The sequence below is a fragment of the Mytilus trossulus genome, chromosome 7 (assembly GCF_036588685.1).
Source record: "Mytilus trossulus isolate FHL-02 chromosome 7, PNRI_Mtr1.1.1.hap1, whole genome shotgun sequence".
In the NCBI taxonomy this organism is placed as follows: Eukaryota; Metazoa; Mollusca; class Bivalvia; order Mytilida; family Mytilidae; genus Mytilus; species Mytilus trossulus.
In genome coordinates, this window is record NC_086379.1 from 6,902,313 (window position 1) to 6,923,046 (window position 20,734).

The 20,734-nt window shown below is 31.7% G+C and overlaps 3 protein-coding genes across 4 annotated transcripts in view; 2 read left to right on the forward strand and 1 right to left on the reverse strand.

Annotated features, from left to right (window-relative positions):
• The window catches only part of LOC134724557 (TGF-beta-activated kinase 1 and MAP3K7-binding protein 1-like), a 381,784-nt gene that overhangs the window by 325,823 nt on the left and 35,227 nt on the right, over positions 1-20,734 (forward strand). The gene's annotated exons all lie outside the window — the stretch shown is intronic.
• LOC134724552 (protein-lysine N-methyltransferase EEF2KMT-like) lies at positions 3,899-13,801 on the reverse strand. The gene is made up of 8 exons (XM_063587650.1): positions 13,659-13,801; positions 12,241-12,381; positions 11,366-11,476; positions 10,672-10,749; positions 9,980-10,035; positions 6,432-6,946; positions 5,699-5,845; positions 3,899-4,807 (listed from the first exon to the last, which is right to left on the reverse strand). The coding sequence occupies exons 1-8, from the start codon at positions 13,755-13,757 to the stop codon at positions 4,698-4,700; spliced, it is 1,257 nt and encodes a 418-aa protein (XP_063443720.1). The 5' UTR covers positions 13,758-13,801; the 3' UTR covers positions 3,899-4,697.
• LOC134724553 (RNA-binding protein with serine-rich domain 1-like) lies at positions 13,727-20,151 on the forward strand. Of its 2 annotated transcripts, none has more exons than XM_063587651.1 (6): positions 13,727-13,875; positions 15,171-15,287; positions 16,970-17,155; positions 17,541-17,776; positions 18,332-18,503; positions 18,960-20,151. In XM_063587651.1, coding segments are annotated over exons 1-6 (816 nt in total). In that variant the 5' UTR covers positions 13,727-13,873; the 3' UTR covers positions 19,063-20,151. The 2 variants fall into 2 exon arrangements, with proteins under 2 accessions (XP_063443721.1, XP_063443722.1); XM_063587652.1 differs by lacking the exon at positions 13,727-13,875 and adding an exon at positions 13,922-13,940.

Genomic DNA, 20,734 nt, shown 5'->3' on the forward strand with positions numbered 1-20,734 from the left:
CTGTATAGGTAAAAATGTCAAAAATAGGGGAAAAGAGGTTGATACCCTTTTGACAACTCCTGGATCTTTACCCGACTTCATACTTTATTTGGCCTTTTTAACATTTTTTTTTATTTGAGTGTCACTGATTAGTCTTTTGAAGACGAAGTAAGCGTCAAGCACAAATGTAAAATTTATAATGACATCTTTTATAAAATAAATTATTTAATGATTTCATTTTTCTTTAAAAAAAATATTCACGACATTGTGTGGATTTGGATATTAATTTTTAACCTTTTTTTATATAGATTTTTCATGTTTGGCAGTTGCAATCAAGTTATTTATTCCTATTCAAAATGTTCATACTCAATACTGATATATAAAATGGAAATCCCCTTAGATAATCATGTAATTAAGAAATGAGTCTACAGAAATTAGTTCTCGTACTGTACATGCCTGAAATATTTGCGATAAACATTCAGCAACCATCATTCAAACAATCAGACACAAGTCTAAATACAAATGATGTATTTATTTGTGAAGCACCAAATAAGTATAAATACAACAATAGTACAAAACAATATCTGTAACAATAATATAAAAAAACAGATTCTCAAAAACAACCATAACCCATCATAACTTCTATGTTCCACAGACCAAAATCTCTTTTAAGGATGTAGTTATTTCAAGTGAAAGAATTTTTGTGAGACTCCTTGGGATTTTACCTATAATACAGGGTAAATTATCTCCCCCGTATCACTGCCTTTTCTTTTCAAAGACATCAATAGCTCTTACAAGGCCATTACAAAAATTTAAACAGATTCTATACTTCTTAAGGTGGTACCCAACACCTTGACAAAAAAAATCAATTTGGCTTGTTTAATTTTCATAAAATTTTGACAAAATATGTACTTTGACCCTTTGAAAAAAAATATAAAAATTTCATAACAATTTAACCAATCACTTTCTCGGAAAAAATTGGTTGGATACGTAGCAGTTTGACAAAAACTAATTCTGATCATTGAGAAGCCTAATATTTCCTTAACAATATAACATGATTAACTGATTTACAGAGTTATCTCCCTGTAGTTTTAGGTACCACCTTAACTTGTGATTTTTTTTCTTCCCATAACTAATGTGCTTCTGATTAATAGTATTAATTTTTTTAATTACAGTTTTTTTTTTATTTCACCTGACTACATCCTTAAATAAAAGTTGCCATGAAAAAATAGTGCTTCAACCTTTATCACTCATGTAGTAAAAACAAGTGTTGATAAAACCTATTTATTTGTCTTAGACTGTAGACTACAAAACAAACCTAATAATTTGAAGCAAATAAACTTATTTTGCTGACATATTACATATTTTTGCATTGCATTATTTTTTTCAATTAATAAACATATCAATTCTAAACTAAAAGTAATAAGTATAAAAATTGCACAACCTCAAAAAAATACATATATTCAAGCAGGAATAATGTGCCCAACACCACATGTGTACAGGATATTGGTACCATATTTTGATGATGTTCTATTATTTATCAAACTGTAACATTGGTTTATATAGTATGCCTCAAAGTAGTAGTAGTTGATGTGAACAGTAGTTGTTGTGCATCATATCTTACTGTTTTAGGGTGAAAATGTTAATCTAAGATTACTCCTGTTAAAATTATTCACAAGTTTTATAGAGTCAGGATGACTTCTAACTTGAAATGTTGAATAAACACATGTGACCTTTCAAAAGAATCTGGATGTATTTTTTTTTCTTTTTAATTTGCCTTCTCACTAGCCATCATTGCTCATATAAATCCCACTAAAATTAATTAAATCTTGTGAGACACAATCTGCTTTTCAATTAAAATACATCTGTATGCTAAATTTAAATGAGCTTAATAACAATTATTTATAAATAAATATATATAAACTGAATATTGCATTAAAATTCTTTTTAACTTAGAAGCCATATAAATAATCTATAAATAGTCCAGTCAATCTAACATACATTTGACCCTTACCTGAAAGTAATTGCAACAGAAGATTTTTATAGTTTTAATCTTTAGCATTATACCCCCAATATACACAGAAAAAAGTCCCTTAAAATCTAACTTGAGGAAGACTAAAAAAAATCACCATTTAAAATTCCTATGGAGATTTGTATTTAAAAGGCAGAAATATCAGTAAAAATTGATACAAAACTATAATTTTACGGCTTCTATTCATCCAAATGTATTGATTCTTGATTTTTTAGCAGTCTTTACAGTATAACAAACAACTCTAAAGGTGTTTTCATATATTTTATCAAGCTATAAACTAGATTTCGTAATTCATTAAGTGACCATTTATTGAATTTTTCAACATGTCAAGGTAAAGAATCTCAGATTTAATAAAAATAATTAAGCATGTATTCTTCTTTTTGTAGTTTAAAGTTTCTTAAGATAAGTAAGTTGCTGAAATAATTTAATATACAGATATAAACATTACCAAATTTTCACATTATTTTTTTCAAAATGGTTACAAAGCTTCAAATTTGCAATTTCTAAAATGAAAAATGCATGAAAAAAAAAAACTACCCATAACACTTCAGTTTTGTACATTTCATGAGCAGAAGATTAGTTAATTCAGTGAAAAACAAACTAATAACCTCATCAAAGTATTATACTTTACATAAATTTAAAGAAAAACAACAAAAACTGACCAAAAAAGACTTATTATTGTACAATTTGGAAATTAGTATGGCGTTCATTATCACTGAACTAGTATATATTTGTTTAGGGGCCAGCTGAAGGACGCCTCCGTGTGCGGGAATTTCTCGCTACATTGAAGACCTGTTGGTGACCTTCTGCTGTTGTTTTTTATTTGGTCGGGTTGTTGTCTCTTTGACACATTCCCCATTTCCATTCTCAATTTTATTATTATTGTAAGTGTTATCTCCCCTTCCAATGTTAATTTCCATAGGAAATTAAAAATGCTGATTTTGAGTTTTCCTCAAGTTAGATTTTATGGGACTTTTTTCTGTGAATATAAAGGGCATAATGCTTTAGATTAGAACTAAAACATTTTCTGTGGCAATTAGTTTGAGGTTAAATCTTAGTTTGACTGGACTAAAATTCTCTCTATATAATAATGATAACATAATCTGTTTGACTATCAATATCAAAATCTGTAGTTTTATTTTACTTAAACTTTTGATAAAAACAAAAATGTGTCAATGTACACAGATGCCACATCAAAACTATTATTTTCTATGTTCAGTGGACAGTGAAATTGGGGTCAAAATTCTTGATTTGGCATTAAAATTCGAAAGATCATATCAAGATGTCAACTTCATTAAAAACTGTCTTGACCAAAAACTTTAATCTGAAGCAGAAGCGATTGACAGACGAAAGGACAAACGAGCAGACGCACAGCCCAAAAAATGTAATACCCCTAGATGGGGCATTAACAGAAGATGTGATATGATTGCCACTGAGAAAACTCTGCACAAGAGACCAAATGACAATGAAAGTAACAACTATAGGTCATCCTATGGCTATAAACAATGAGCAGGTGTTTTTCTGAATTTTGTTTAGAATTTAAACCTAGTACCAGTGGAGCAGTGGTTCTGTCAGAAGCAGGATTACTTTCATTGAGAAAAGGAACATATTATATTTTTTGGGTTTTTTTGTAAATGTTTTATAAAGTCTGTGATTACATTATATATTTAATTGTTCAAATGTTACAAAAAGTGTTCACAGTATGTTCCATGTAAATATTTTTTTAATTTTTCACAGAAAGTTTTACTTAGAACAGCGCAATTTTACACTGCACATCATTTTCCATCAAGTATAAAATATCTATTTGCTTTGATAAAATATTCTTTTAATATTTCTCAATGATTTATATCAAAATTTCATTAAATTTTTATAAAAAGCTATCAAGAATTGTACCTTGTGGGAGAGCTAACAAGACCAGAAAGATGGACCGACGCATGGGCACCCGTTATTTTCATGTCCCCCTAAACGGGTTACGCTGGGAAGAAATTATGTTTACAATAATACATAACAAAATCCACTTTTATGTCTTTAACAATCAAACAGATTATAACACGTTACAATAAATGGAGAATGTGTGTATGTGACAAATGATGCCCCTTGTGCATATAACACTATAAAGGGGTATGAATAGCTTACATGACTTATTAATAAGTTATTTCCACGCCAATACCAAGGATTTATGATGCTTTGTGCCTCCCTTTTTTAAGTGAAACTTTGGTGTTAAACTAGAGTCATAAGGAGTGAGTATCCTATACGAAAACAGTAATTTTCGTATCATGGCTTAAAGATATGAGCAGGCATTATGAGCCTCCTAACCATGTCTGAGAAGATATAATGGCAATGTCAGAATGTGTGAGAAGATGTTTGAAACCTGGCTTTAATCAAGCCTACAACTGTCTAATGGGACCAGTAATTGAACTTATAAATAAGAGGTTGCAAGGCACTTATATCTTAACTTGCAAACAAAAAGTATGAATAAAATTTCTCTGACCCACCACTTCAAAATTTTATTTGGTAAATATATGTTTGTGATTAGAGATCATGATATTTACCCTACTGCCCACGAATCATTTATAAGCAGCCCATTCACCTTTGGAAAATCGATCTAATCATTCTAATGTAAACATGGTAAAATGCATTGAAATGAAAATAGCCTCAAGCTTTTATTAGTTTCCTCTTCTTATTTCTATGTCCCTGAATAATGAATTCTGAGTATTTCTATTGGAATGATATCATCATAGTGGAATGTCTTCTCTTTTGGCGGCTCTACCATCTCATAGGCTAATCCTTCATTGGCTAGAAAAAATACAAAAATAAAACTTAAATCACTTTTCACAATATTAAAACTGTTGCTTATGTACATGTATAATAAAAAATAAATCATTTGTGTTATTTTAGATTTTTCTTTTTTGTAATAGGTCAAATGTCCATTTAAATTGAAGAACAACAGAAATACTTTAGATATATCCGAGTATAAAATGATAGAAAAAATTTTTCAATAACTAAAATGATTGAAAAACGAACAAAAAGGTATAAATTTTACAATTTGTACATCCTGTGGATTCATTTATCTTTGTGAATACCAATGTTTGTGTACCGAGATAAACTTAAAGACTCCTGGATATTAGATGTTGTTTTTATTTCCAGTCTTTCACTGCTTTAAAGCCTACAGCACCATATATACAAAATTTTAAGTCTTTGGCTAAACCCAAACAGACTAAACCCAAACAGACTAAACCCAAACAGGCTATACCCAAACACTTCCTGCCCCCAGAGACTTACAATCATGCTACGATGTGATCACAGTAGCCATTCATATCAAGACCATGTAAACTGACATGTGTAAAAGTTACAATCATAATTTAATTGTAAGGCCAAATAAAAATATATGTGTGGTTCCAGTAACCCTACCGTCCCTACTTTTTCGGCTTAAAAATAGCCTACTCTAAAGATTTTATTGTCATTTTTCATTAAGCACTGTCAAAGGCAGAAATGTTGCTCCCATAGACTCAATGTAAAAAAAAACATAAAATAAAAAAAAAATCCCTACCTACCTACCCTAACTTTTTTTCAGTTGTAACTGGAACCACACATACTTTTTTATTTGGCCTAAGTGTCTTAAAGAAAGAGATCAAATGCTATTAAGTTTAAAAATACAATATATTAAGTACATTATGTACTTCTTACCAAGATTTATAAGAAAGAAATCTCTTGTGTCTTCATTTCTTACTGTAGATGCAATATAAGCTATAGGTACATTATTTTTCTTTGGTTTCAGAACTTTGAGCAATACTCTGACTAAAGATGGAATCACTTCCTTATCATACACAACATCTGAAAATACACAAATAAACATGAAATAAACATGAACTGAAAATACACAAGTAAACATGAACTGAAAATACACAAGTAAACATGGACTGAAAATACACAAATAAACCACTAAACTTAAGAAAATACACCAGTAAACAAGATCTAAAAATACATAAATAAACAACATCTGAAAAAATACAAATAAACCATATCTGATATTGACCAAATAAAGTATCTGAAATTACCACATTTATAAAATATAAAAAAAAAACATTTGAAAAAACATATAAACCCTGTCTTTTAGTTCTAACTAAACAACCAATAATGAAAAGGCTAGATGCATTCTGCAGATAGATTTTTTGTTATAAATTGGACATAAACATGATAAACATTTTAACAAATACAAATATGCAAAGAAGTCCCTGATCCTGAAAATTCAACTTTAAAGATTCTTTCACTGAACACCTTGGAATTTGAAAAAAAATACATATTTCAGCGTCAATGTTAAATTGCAGAATAAAACAATTCAGTGAAATATCAAACTTATTTATAAACGCTTAAACACAGGAGAAAAGCTTGGACCTGTAATCAAATTAGACATTTATACCTGCTGCTAATATTATATCTGGCGCTAGTTTGTCTAGAAAATCATGACTGCCTTTACTCCAGTCTAATTGTAGAAGACTAATTCTATTGTCACAACAAAGTTTATAACTTTCGGCGTAGTCTCCTTCTTCCCAGAATTCCTCATCTGGTGTAAAAATACCAATGTCTAATTCATCGTCAGATTCTTCCTCTAAGTCGTCTGCCGAGGCAGAGGACGTACAACTTATTTCCATAATGTCTGATGACTGTTCCATACCTATATCTTGTTTCACACTGAGCTGACGTCTGATGCTTCGAATCATTTTACGTCTTTTTAACGTGACAGTCTGATTTTCTGGTAAGATGGCTTTAATTGCACAAGAATTGGGATCAGAATTAAAATTGATCTCTAGATTTACCATCAAAAGGTATAAAACTTGTGGATGACAGTCTGAAAATGTCAGCGATCTTAATTTACACTGTTTACAGATAGCTATACCAGTCAATCCCAGTCCACTTCCAAGTTCTAAAACTTTCCTACAATAAACAGGATAAATGCACATTTTCAAATATTAAACTTTACATCATCTACAAATATCAAAAGAATATGGAACTTTTTTTGCAATTTTATCATGAAATATATTACAATGGAAGTTTTTAACGACTTTGACTGGCTATACAGCTCTTGCACAGTCGATTGAAATATATTAGAGAATATATATACAAGCTACTTGAATGCAATAATTCACAGAATGTAAAAAGTTGAACTTTGATCAAGGGAGAAAATATCCATGGGATACAAATGATGCCCCTGCTTGCATATATAAAATAACCCCAATAAAGGGACATAACTCAAGAAAGGGAAAAGAGCTCCTACCCAAATTGGTACTTTTTTGGAAAATGACGCAGTCATTGTTCCATAACTGACGACCTGAACTTCATTACATTGCTCTGCCTACCGCGCTTGGTTTCGTATTTCCTATTTTCCAAACAAACTGGAATCTGCTTGTGTTATCATTATGCATCATTGTGTAGTATTAAACCAGCCAGGACCCAGTTTACACTGGTTTTTGCTTGTATTCCACTACACTCGAACAAAGTGTTGTAGTTTGACGGGAACCAGTTTTAGAATTTGTAAACTAGAAAACGTAATAGGTTATTGTTCATTCCGTTTTGGTGTTTCATACCGACTTATATGGTTTGAATAAGCTTAAGACCATTCAAACATTAATGTGATAGGTATATTAAAGATTGTTTTACAAAAGGATTGAACTGTTTTACTTTCAAAGTCGTATTTTAGGGATATCTGTCATATACGGATTTCCACTCTCACCGGTTAATTTCTTCTTTTACACGTGCTTTGGAAACTTCCTGTTTAATCGCAAGTTTTAAAATTGTTTTTGAGTGAATCAAACTTATTTTAACAATCATGAAGCGTTCCAGAATCATTTTAAAGCAGTTTCTTCTTCTCTTTGATGATGGAAAATAGGTTTTCTCAAGAAAATACCGCAAACGATCGCAGAGGAATTGAAACGTACAAGTCAAGTCGGCACCTGGTTAAATTGGCATCTAGTCAAATCGGCACCTATTCGACGTCAATTCGGCATCCAATAATATTTGATATAATATTTTCTATTCAATTAATTAATTACTATTACCAAGTACATAGTGAATATGTTGTTGTGTATTTTGGTAAACCACGAAACGAAAGTGAATATGTAGTGTATAAAGGTAAACAACGAAGCCCTTACCAAAGCTGTTGTTTTAACAATTAGACAATTTGTGTAATTGTAAAAACAAGTCAATTATTAAAATAAAATGGAAAACTATGAGTCCCTTTCAATAAATCAAACTTTCATGCCAAATAATAAGCAAATTTAAGGTGTTTGTTTTTCAGTAAAGTTTAAACAGCATTAAACCAACAATCCTGTAAAATGCTCAACTGGTTAAAATAATGCAGAAAAATACACAATATCTCATGTATTAGTCCAAATAATTATGACGTCTGGCAAGGCTATTTTATTATTTTTCTGGTACGCCTTCCTACGACGTTCAGGTGCCAATTTAACTAGGTGCCAGTTTGACTAGAATTCTTTGACAAATGTTTGAAACTATCTGAGTTTCATTAGACCTTTGATAGCAGTAACAAAAAGATTATTTACTTAATATTTTGTGGGAGAAGGGGGTTCAGACTGTGGCATCAGGTCTGTTTGTGCCCAATACATTTTCGCACCCTACACGTTCGCACATTCACACTCTACTCATTCACGCCCAATTTTAATTCAAATTCAAGTTGAATAATTGGAAAATTATGGTTGTTGTTTTAAATTGCTTTGGTGTAAATACTGAATGTATTTATAGCTTGGTATGAGTAAAACATTGAAGATTTTAAAGGAAAAAACACAAAAGATAATTGTTTTTAACAGCTTGGTCCCATTGATCTGAAACAACGAAACAATAAAACATAGAAACCAAAATATAGCAATCCACTAATATAGCCAAAACATGATAAAATTTATTCAACACGCAGAAACAAACATAGTCAGAATCTCACTTCATTTTGAAACAAGTCAATGAAACAAGTTATAGCAATACACTAACCAAAACATGATTAAGAGTTATTCAACACAAAATAAAACGTTGACAAAATACCACTTTATTTAGAAAGGATTATTATTATTTTTAGCAATACCTTATCCAAAACATAATTTATTCAACACAAAAAAAAAATTGCTGTCTCACTTTATTTTGAGACAATGACAACAATTATACTTATAAGAAAACACTTGCTTACATAGTTATTAAACACAAAACCAATTAAGATTGGGTGCGAACATGTAGGGTGTGAAAGTGAAAGGGGTGAAAATGAGTGGGCGCAAACGTGAATGGAAGGGAACGGACTCAGATTCAGACTATGTACCAGTGAGAAATATACAAGCCTTTCTACGGTATTTATTTGTACAATTCAGCTAGTCTTGACCTATTCATTTGTCTTAAAAAACCAGCCAGTTGTCACCTTCACTTCACACACACTAACATATACGAATATCAATTATATGCTTACGATACATGTTGCATTGTTAAACTAATTACAGTATGTGAAAATCAAGACTTGCATAAAAACTATCCCAATATTAGAGACAGTGGCGTCATTTTTCTTCAGAGCTTTCAGCTCTTTGATTAACTACAAACTTCAAATGTACATGTAATTAGAGTATGTCTAATTGTGTATATTTTTTGTAGTACAACTGTTAGGTATCAACAAATATATCATTAGGAATTCATTATATCATTTCATTTCATTAATTCATATTGAATAGAAATTAATAACTTTCTTTCATCATATTCATTGGGGTGACTATCAATTTTTCATGGATTGAGTTAGAACAATAGTTGTTTAACTAAATGATTCTGTGAGTTTGTCAAATTCTGCATACTGGCCTATAGAAAAATCTCATCTCGTCGAAAATGTTTAAACTGTGGTTCACCTACACACAATGAGTACGTCACAAGTAATCAAGAATTTTATGTATGTGTTAAACTTCTATACAATATCAGTGGAATCCTTACCTATTTTCTAGCAAGCCGCTGTTCTCAAATGCCCATTCTGCTAGGTGTAAGGCAGCCTATAAGAATCAAAATGTTTTAAACATGTACAGTTCACACCTACAACTCCCTCAGGGTATAGAAATTGATCAGAGTTTCTTTATCTGACGGGTTCAACTTCTTCACAAGAGAGAACTGTTTGGCTGTGTGTATTTACTACTACTTCTGTCACAATGGATATGCTTAACCAATGCCACATGAAGGGTATTGCCAAATTTTCACCAGGCAAAATATCTGCCTCTACCAAACATGGCCTCATTTTCAATAAACAGTCAAAATTTTCTGTTTTCATTGTGGTCGACCCACTTTACAGAGTCAACCCCTTAAATGTATATATATGTTTGATCTCATTCTGAAAGTGCATAAAATATTTACCTGTTCAAAGTCAGGAACTTCTAAAGAGTCGTCATATATTTATGTCACATCTTAATTTTTTTTATTGGAAGAATTTGGTTTCTCTTCTATTTTATCCTTAGACATATATATATACCAGTATTAGAAGGCTTAATGTGTGAGTTGTAACATCAGGATAAAAATTTGTTTACAGTCGTGCCAAAGGTCTCTTGGTTCGTGTTAGAATTTGTTCATAAAAGTGATACTCATATTCTCCATCAAGTAACTACATTTCCCCTAATGCCTCTCTCTCCCTGACATACCTGCCATGTGTTCAGTCCAGTTGTTCCTTGGGATATGAGATGTATTGATTCTTGTAGGCTTACTGTTTCACCATTTGGCTGCAAGAACAAATACAAATAAATATTGGAACTGACAGAACAAAGATAAAATCCTAAATAATTTTCTGAGGCTTTTTATTTTTACCTCGAATCAAATGTTGAAGACTGCTTTTGGTATCTGATTAAATGCTATAATCCTTATGATTCTTTAATTTTGAAATCATCAATTGCAAGCTTACATATCCTGGTTTAAAAGATATTATTATGAGATATAAAAACATTGCCAATACATGTATTTACTTTTCTGATAAGATGATCAACATAATTTCATAATGATGAATAAAGCATGTCGAGTCATTAGATCAGTACTGAAGCATCAAAAAAGTATACTCCACAGTAGCCTTATCTAAATGGTATTTGGTGTTTACTTCATGAAAACCCTACACTTTTTTCTGGCAAAAAAATATGTCATCATAATGAGATGCTATTACAAGTAGCAGTTAAAGTTGTTTGTTTAACCTCAGTTTCAAATGGGATTTGCAGGGGAATCCCTGAATAGAAAGTACATGTACATGTAGGTATCTGTTTGTGTCAGAAATGTAAATCAAAACATGTCAACATCATGGGTATTATAATTAAAACAATAACAAGGGAACCTTGTAGAAACCTAATTTACCAGATGATATGTTTTGTAGCAAAGGATGTCATCTTCGTCTTCAGTCTGTTGTAAAAGGTCTGTGTAAACCTCGTAGATGTCATCACACATTTCAACCTCACTTTCCTCTAACTGAAATTGACAAGTTACATATCAAAAAACTCTACAAGTATTTGCAATAATTCCTAAATGATTTATGGCCAGCTACAGGTATATTTGTAGATACTCTATTGTTGGTTATGGCAACCTCCTACACTTGAAGTCATGCCATGAGCTATCTTTAATCATATTTCATGTGATGTTCAGTTGCAATGTTTTAATATATTTATGAGCTTACAGGTAATTTAAAAAACATGTATGTATGTTTATACAAGTATACCCAATATGATTTTTATAAATTTGTATTGATGATTTTATGTGTTATAGGGTTGCTGTCTCATTCACTGTCATATAAATCTGACATCAACTTTTATTCACATCACATATTGAAAAGGGAGATAACTCTTACAATGTGCCAAAAATCTTTGAATGAAAAAAATCAATATACAACAGTGGACACAAAAATGTTTCAGTTAATCACTCTCAGTAATGATTTGTCATATTCCTAATAATAACGATAATTATGATAAAGTTTGATTTTAAAAGTTTTAAATATCTTACTGCATACATCACATGTATAGTCTATCATGATTAAAGTTGTTATTAGTTTCATAGTGAATCATACAAAAACATAAGAAAAACATGTCATAAAATCTTAGGTTAAACATGAGCATGATAAGACTTGTTGATTGGGCATAAGTAGTAATGGTAAGTTCTGCTTGACAGGACAACTCAAACATATATATATGTAGTGAATTTTAACAATATCTAATTAAGTTTGTGATTGTTAATCAAACCTTGTGAAGTAGTGTCTTCATGAAAGCTTTTTGGTAAGATACTGATGGAGGATATTTTTTGCAAAGTTCATTTAAAACTGTGGCATTGAGGACAGCCTTCTGTTCCTCTGGACCTATCTGTGCACTTGTAATAAGCTCCGTCTGGAAAAAAAAGAGTAAAATATAAAACAGTTGCTATTATAATACTGTTTCAATTTTTGATGATTCATTAATTTGTGTTTGCTCAATGTCCAAATGCTAATTCTTTTTATCTGATAGTATTAATTTAAACTTTTCTTAATGTACATCATCACTATCATGACTATATGTATTTTTCACTGCATGCAATCAATAACAGTAATTATAATTGATTGAGTACAAAGAACAATATGAATAAAGTAAAAATCCCTTGATGGTGAGTTGCTGTTAAGAGTTCCAAATCATGCTGTTGAAATCATCAATCTCGGACATTTTACTGACGCTATAACAGGACTATTAAACACCTGGACCAGGATCTGATTACCCTTCAGGAGCACCTGAGAGCACCCCTAGTTTTAGGTGGGGTTTGTCTTTAGTCTAAAGTCATGCTTCAATGATTCCCTATATAATCATTCAAATTTTCCCCAGAGATGGGGGTCTGTCAGCGACTGATCCAGAACTTTTCATTAGGTGGGGGGCCACTGACTGACCTAAAAGAGGGACGAAAGATACCAGAGGGACAGTCAAACTCCTAATTCGAAAATAAAATGACAATATTGTATCAATTGGGAGATATATACACTGTATGCAGGTGCTGTGCTGCTGGAATGTTGCTACTTAGAAATGGAAAGTTCACAATTGGAAAGCTGAAATTATCTCTTTTGTCGGAAAGTGTTGTTTTCAATTGACCTTCATTGTCAATTTCTAGATGGGGGCCACTGACTGATCTAAAGGGGGGACTGCTACTATCATGCTCGATATAATCAACCAAATTTTCCCCACAAAAGGAGGGATATGCCCTAGTCCAAATAATTATGACGTCTTGAAAGGCTATTATAATTTTTTTCTTTAGACGCCTTACGTTGATGTAGGGCGTCAAAGAAAAAAATTATAATAGCCTTTCAAGACGTCATAATTATTTGGACTGGCGTCAAAGAAAAAAATTATAATAGCCTTTCAAGACGTCATAATTATTTGGACTAGGCTATGCCCCTAGACACTCACCCCCTAGGGTTCCTCTTCTTATACCATCTCAATTTTTTGGGGTAGCATCTATCAAGTGAGAGTATATACATGATATAGGGATAGTAGATCTTCCCATGGATAGAAAACAAGTGCCCTTCCCATGGATAGAAAACAAGTGCCTGTGTCCCCTGGGCCGAAAATTCAAACAATGGTTTTGGGATAAATATACATGTGTAACTAACTTGACGTCATAAAAACATAATATGACTACTAACTCTCCATTTTATTCGCCTTATCGGCACCATTTCAAAAAATTGACATGAAATTTCATGCAAAATAACTTTAGTATCAATTGGGTTCATGGAGGCTGCCATTTTTATTCCTTGAAGTAAAAGGATCTCTCATTGGCACAAAATTTAGAGACTTCATTTATCGTCCAACCAAAAAGGAGCTTTCATAGTTTAACAGCGTCAGAACCTCCTATCCCAAGATGTAAGAATTATTTTTTCTAATCCATTAATATCGTAGCCATCCATCTACATAACCGGCATTTAAATGTCAACGTCTATTCTTAAAACTTTCATTATTTAAAATTACCCATTTTCGTGAGAATTATGAAAAATGGGGAATGTTTTTTTCTCTGAGCATTGACCCCCCTTTTCTGTATCTGTTAGAAGTTATGTTTCATATTACATTTCGTGGTTGTTGAATCTAATATGCATATTGAAATTATAAGGAATGAGAAGTCCTATACTAATATATCGAGCATTGATGACACAAACTCTTTTAATACATAAAATTGATAAAATGTAAAGTTCTATTGCTTGTCTGTTGAAATATATCATTATGATGATCAATGAAAATTTCCATATTGATGTATCATATCTGTTCACTATAGACGTATTTACACTTGTATGCAAATTTGTCTGCCATTACGTAATTTCAACAAGGTTCCCGTAAACTTTGACATCATAAATTGAAATATTTGACGTCACAATTTAAAACTAAAAGTGATTGTTGCTTGATGTCAATTCGGAGTAGATCTAAGGTCATTCAGAGGCAAGATTCAGCTAAATACCAAAAGTGTAAATACGTTTATTCTATACTGGTCCAAGAATTTTATTTTCGTTGTCAGTAGAAATTAAAATACAAAATGTACCACTGTTTACCACTCTCCACCAGAGACCAAATGATGAACAGATTAACAAGGGGGTCTCATTGGGGGGTTCTGATCTTGAATCCGGCTTACTGTTTTGTCAAGATTCCTTTATCCCGCTTACACTATATACGTAAGCAATTCTCTTTTTTTTTGTTAATTTCACGTGTCCCACTTACAAAAAAAATCGTCAATTCTGAGTCACACTTGGACCCCAATCAGACTTACTATTAAACAACTATAAGCCTCTGACAGCCTTCAACAATGCAACTTAGTTATGTCAGTTGTGTATTTATTTAAATTGACTTATCTATGAAGTAGTTTTTGAAAGCGTTTACTTTTACTGTCAGATCAGTTGATATTGTGTATGGCTATTTTGTTTATCAACAACATAGAGGGGACTCAATTTTTGTTTTATAAATATAGATCTTTTAAGATTGTGTAAAAGTATGTTTGCTTAGCTTTTTGTATTGAAAATGAAGCTATTTTTTTTAAGCATTACCTGGCATACTGGTGTGTGATGCCAGCAGCTTGCCATTTCTTATGGAAATTAAACAGTTTTAATCAAACGATCTAAGATTTTGAAATTTTCTTTTTCCAATCTTTTATATTTACATGTATGATATTGCAGGGTTAGAAGTGAGAGTAAAAGCAGGGAAAGAAAGAAAAGCGGATCAGAGAAAAACAAAGAAAAAAAGAAGAGGACAAAGTCAGCATCTAGTAGTGGTTCAGATTCAGACAGCAGCAGGTACTAGTTATAATAGTCTTTTATACAGCTTAATATAGAATTTACATACATGTATATATACAAATATAACAACATCAGTGATTAACATGATTCAGTACAACTACAAACAGAATGACAATAAAAAATGAAACCTGAGCATAATAACTAACCTTATCAGCTAAATAAAGGTATTTTCTGGGTGCGGGAGTTTCTCACTGAATTGAATACCCATTGGTGGCCTAAGACTGTTCTCTGCTCTACAGTCGTGTTGTTGTCTCTTTGAGTGACACAATCCCTATAAAGTTTCCATTCTCAATTTTGTTTTAAATACTTTTGCCTTTTACTTACATGACTTAGCAGACATAATAATTGTGTGAGGGGCCATGTTTTTTAATGCTATATTTGTTGAAGACCTGGAAGAAAAAATAGATTGTTTCCATTAAACATTATATAAATAACATATAGCTGAGAGGGTGATAGAGCAGATTGGTATCCCGAGAAAGCATTGTCAACCGCGGCAAAGCCAAGGTTGACAATGCCTTTTCGAGGGGTTCCACCCTCTCAGCTATGTGTTATTTATATTATTATACTGAATGTTCTGTTATTACTGTCGGTTTTTTAAAATTCAAAGTAATAAACTGTGACATCTTGACACCCTCGTATTAGCCAATCAAAATCTGGCATTTTGACATGAAGTATAATAATATATATTGTTATAGGGGAACAAATAAATATCTGTATGTATGTGATTCTGTTTTAAAAACACTACAAAATGTAATTAGAAGATGTCAGTTGAAAAAGAATTTACTTATGAATATCAATGATTATATTAAATAAGATGCATGTATTTTTATGTTGAAATATAACTAGTTATAACCATGATAACTGAACCTTTGTCTATTTCAGGTATGGTAATGTGGGTAAAACAATGTCTCAAGAGGCCAAGAGAGAAGTTATTTAGACAAGAGACTTAATGATGAGTAAGGCTGTCATGTTGAGTTGTCCTTGTAGGAGAAACATTGGCAGGAAAATTCATTGAGATTTGTGGAAAAAAAATGAAGACTGATCTCGTTCTTTAACTAAGTTTTCATAATTAAACAACTTGCTCATTATGCCCCAGCCAAAGCTGAGGGGTCATTAAGCTTTACCCTTGTCAGAAAGTATGACACTGTAAGTCCCAAAGTTGGTTTTCATTCTCTGACTTAAGTTTGTTTCAATCAAATGATATAAAACTTTAAATATTTAAAACTAAAACTAGTATTCAACAACTAATAATAAATCCACAGTATGTGAACATAATGTCTTAACTCAATAGCATTTTAGGATCTTTGAACTTTGATATTACAAGCCATCAATTAGCACTCAAAGTATTATCTGAAACCAGCAGACCAATTTCAACCAAACTTATAAGTGAATGATCCTTATGCATGTTATGATATTAAGTAGAGTTCCTGTGTTATATGTTCCTGCCAATCTACCAACATGACTAAAATAAATTGTATAGGTAAGATGCATTGCTTGTCTATTAAAAGATACAAAAAAGCACCAATGCAATGTTAATTATTAAGCAAACTGACATTGCTAGAAAATGCTTTATATATGAAGAAACTTGGGGAAAAAAATTAATGGACTTAAGCATAAAGATAAAGCATAAGTCAACCTTTTAAATGATATGTATTTCATTATATGATTGATTATTGCAGTTCATCAGGAAGCTCAAAGGGAAGAGGTAGATCAAGGTCCTCCTCATCAGACAGTAGTTCTAGCAGTGGAAGTAGTAGTTCTGGGAGTAGTTCATCCTCACGGTCCGGGAGTTCTAGCTCTAGTGGATCATCAGACAGTGACAGGCCCTCTAAGAAGACTAAAGAGGCAAAGCGAAAGGCATCAGAGTAGGTATTTTATACTGAGAGATCTGTTTTATATTTTAACTAATTTGTGAAATACTTTTAAACATGTCCAAATTTAAATTAGGATCATATTTATGTTATGATTTGATGATTCACATGCAGCATTTTAATTATATTACAACTTAAAGTAAGCACCCTATTATGATGATTTTAAGATAAATCATTCCACAGTTCAAAATCATAAATCACAGGATTACCAGTATGTATTGAATTCCTGTGAATGTACATTGTAGTGATTTCTTTATCATGTATTAAAAGAAAATGATGATATTTTGACAAAAACAAAAAGGTACAGGGATATTTTGTTATTTGTTTCATTATGAAGTTGGAATGAATTCATTAAACATCATGATTATATTTCTTATAGATCTCCTAAAAGGAGGAAGAGAAGCCCAACACCTAGACCAACCAAAGTTCACATCGGACAGCTGACTAGAAATGTCAATAAAGAGCACATTCAGGAGATATTTACGGTCTATGGTACACTGAAGAATCTAGATGTTCCAGTGGAGAGAGTTCATCCAAACTTTATCAAGGGATATGCTTACATAGAGTATGAAAAACCAGATGATGCAGAGAAAGCTATTAAATACATGAATGGAGGTATTCTATTTTGTTGGTTTATTCTATTCAAATGAATTTTAAGGATAGAACTATTAAGTTTTACATTAAGACATAAGTTGTGAACAACAGCACAAAAAAATGTTTAATAAATGGGAAATGTGTCAAAGAGACAACAACATTGACATAAGAGCAGACAAAAGCCGAAGGCCACCAATTGGTCTTCAATGCATTGAGAAACTCCCGCTCCAGGAGGCGTGCTCAAGCTGGCTCATAAACAGAGATTTTTACTAGTTCAGTGATAATGAGTTCAGTGATAATGGACATCATACTAAACTGAATTATACACAAGAAACTCAAATTAAAAGTCATACAAGACTAACAAAGGCCAGAGGCTCCTGACTTGGGACAGGCGCAAAAATGTAGGAGTGTTAAACATGTTTTTTGAGATCTCAACCCTTAATATTTACATTCAAAGATTATGTATCAATTAGTCTCATGAAAGAGTCTTTAACTACTAAAAACAGATTTAGTCACAAGTTTATTTACTGAAGTACATGTAATTTGCATTTATAAAAGAAAATGTTTTGTTTTTAGGTCAAATTGATGGACAGGAAGTGACAGCTGCTGCAGTACTGCCACCTAGGGTGGTGTCCAGACCTCGTCACAGTCCTCCTCACAGACCACCACCCAGGTGGGAAAATAGAGAAAATAATAGGAGAGGAGGAGGAGGTTCCCCTCCTAGAGGATCATACAGAGATCGCAGGAGGTACAAAAATATATTTGTATAAATAGAAAAATTCAAAGAATAAGCAAAGGAGAAACTTTTCCTTTATATTTCTGTCTTGAAATTGTAAACATGTTTAAAGGGATAATTTTTCTCTTCCCTAAGTATTAAACATATTACGTTGTCAATTTTTGTCATTGATTGGTATTTTTTTCTGCCAAAGGTCAGTGGTTTTCTCCAAGTACTCTGCTTCCACGACTAATAAAAACTGACAACCTAAAATTACAGAACAGTGTTTGACATTAAACACCAATTTAACAATCAATCAGTGATTGTTTATTGAATGAATAGTTTTAAACTTGAAATGCAGTACAAAGGAAAAGCAACTGTCATATTAGAATGTTATTTTTCATTGTCAGAGTAAAAAAAAATGTTATCTGTTATGAAATACAGTATTTCAAGAAATATTTGCATGAAAGTGACTTCATTGTATTCCAGATCACCTCCTCGTAGACGTTCCCCGCCAAGAAGACGATCAAGGTCAAGGTCACCAGCAAGACGTAGAAGATACAGCAGATCAAGTTCTGATTCATCTCACTAATGTTTTAATGTATTGTGTGTATATATGTGGAACTGTGTTGACTGTTTGTCATGTTAAAGTCACTTGAATGTAGGTTATTTGATACCATAAATATTTATACTGAACTCCAGATCAAGTAATAAATATTGTGGAGAAACATGTTTATAATGTGGGAAATTTAAAATAGTCCATTGATTTATGTTTTCATACTTTTTATTCATTTTATCTTCAATCCTGTTCTATTTTGGATAGAAAACCGTTACTTTGGTTTAAAGTTTAAGAAATTGTGAATAAAGTAATTTTCTGGGAAAATAGGGTGGTTAGAAGGCATTCCAAGTTAAGGGCTATTTTATTAAATGAATGTTTGCATACATCAAACGGAATAAAGTTAAGATTTTGGCAATGGTAGCCCACAACTAATTAGTTGCCAATTTTATATAGTTCTATACTAGAAATACAGAACTTTGTGAGCCCACAACATATTTTAGAGGCCATTGGTGAGTTAGCCTTGCTAATTTAAAACCCTGATCAAATCAACATTAGATCATAAATAATTCATGACACTTGTCATAAAAATAACCCCCCTTTCTATCCTACAATATTTGTATAAATGAATAGCCCTATATTAACAGCAATATCAAAAAGATGCAGAAATATTTCATATTTATTCACTTTATACATGGGCTCATTTAAGCTTGACAGGCTGAAATGTTGTCTATTGTTGTACAGTAGATGATTTTTGATTTCTTTGTGTTGTGTTGTTTTTTGGTTTTTTTTCTTTCTCATTTGAATATATTTCAAACATCTGTATTTCTATGAAAATCAAATTCTGTTCACACAAATAATTAATCAAAGATATCAAGTATCTGATCGATAGAATTAACGGTCAAGTTACATTTTATTATCATTATCATTGTACTTCATATTTTTATTACTTACATCTTTCAAATCATGTAACTATAACTTCGCAGATTAAACTGTAGAATATAAAGGTTATGAGGATGTGGTCTGGTTCATTTTTATCAGATAATTAAAAACAATGAATGAACTGAAAAATTGTAAATATAATACATGAACATTGTTTTTAATTAAATAAATATATAGATGTAACTGGTTGTAAATATTTATGTCATCAGTGTGTAGAATTAGGACATATTCAGTTTTGATATGGGATTGCCTCTAGACCCTTGATTGAACACACTGTAAAGTCAGAACTTGTGGTGGAAAAAGTCATTTGAAATCTTTTATGCCCCACTTTGGTCCGTTAGTATGTTCTGCTTCAGGTTAGAGTGTTTGGTCAAGGTAGCTTTTGATGAAGTTGAAGGTCAATCAACTTGAAACTTAGTACACATGTTCCCTGTGATACTGGTCATTGCCATTTACAGATTTCATTTAATTTTGTTCCAGTCATGCTTCAGTGATTCCCTATATAATCAACCATAATTTTTTTTCGCAAAAAGGAGAAGGGGGGGCCTATGAAATTTTCATTTGTAAAGAATAAGAAGATGTGATATACTTGCCAATGAGACGCCTATCTACCACATTCCAAATAAAGTAGATTTAGCTACTGAAGGACACTATACAGCCAGGCTGAGCCTTAAACCATGAGCAATACTCGCTCTGTATTGACAGTTTTTAAACAAAAAAAACCAAGTGCTGGATTTATGATACAATAGTAATCCAATCCAGTAGT

Excerpts from the sequence above, each read along its gene's own strand:
- LOC134724552 (XM_063587650.1), bottom strand. The coding sequence starts at position 13,757 with ATGGCAGCCTCCATGAACCCAATTGATACTAAAGTTATTTTGCATGAA. Across the intron at positions 10,750-11,365 it reads GCTACAAAACATATCATCTG|CCAAATGGTGAAACAGTAAG; the intron begins GTAAATTAGGTT and ends TTGTTCTTGCAG. Across the intron at positions 5,846-6,431 it reads AGATATAATATTAGCAGCAG|ATGTTGTGTATGATAAGGAA; the intron begins GTATAAATGTCT and ends GTGTATTTTCAG.
- LOC134724553 (XM_063587651.1), top strand. Across the intron at positions 17,777-18,331 it reads TATTAAATACATGAATGGAG|GTCAAATTGATGGACAGGAA; the intron begins GTATTCTATTTT and ends TTTTGTTTTTAG. Across the intron at positions 18,504-18,959 it reads TCATACAGAGATCGCAGGAG|ATCACCTCCTCGTAGACGTT; the intron begins GTACAAAAATAT and ends ATTGTATTCCAG.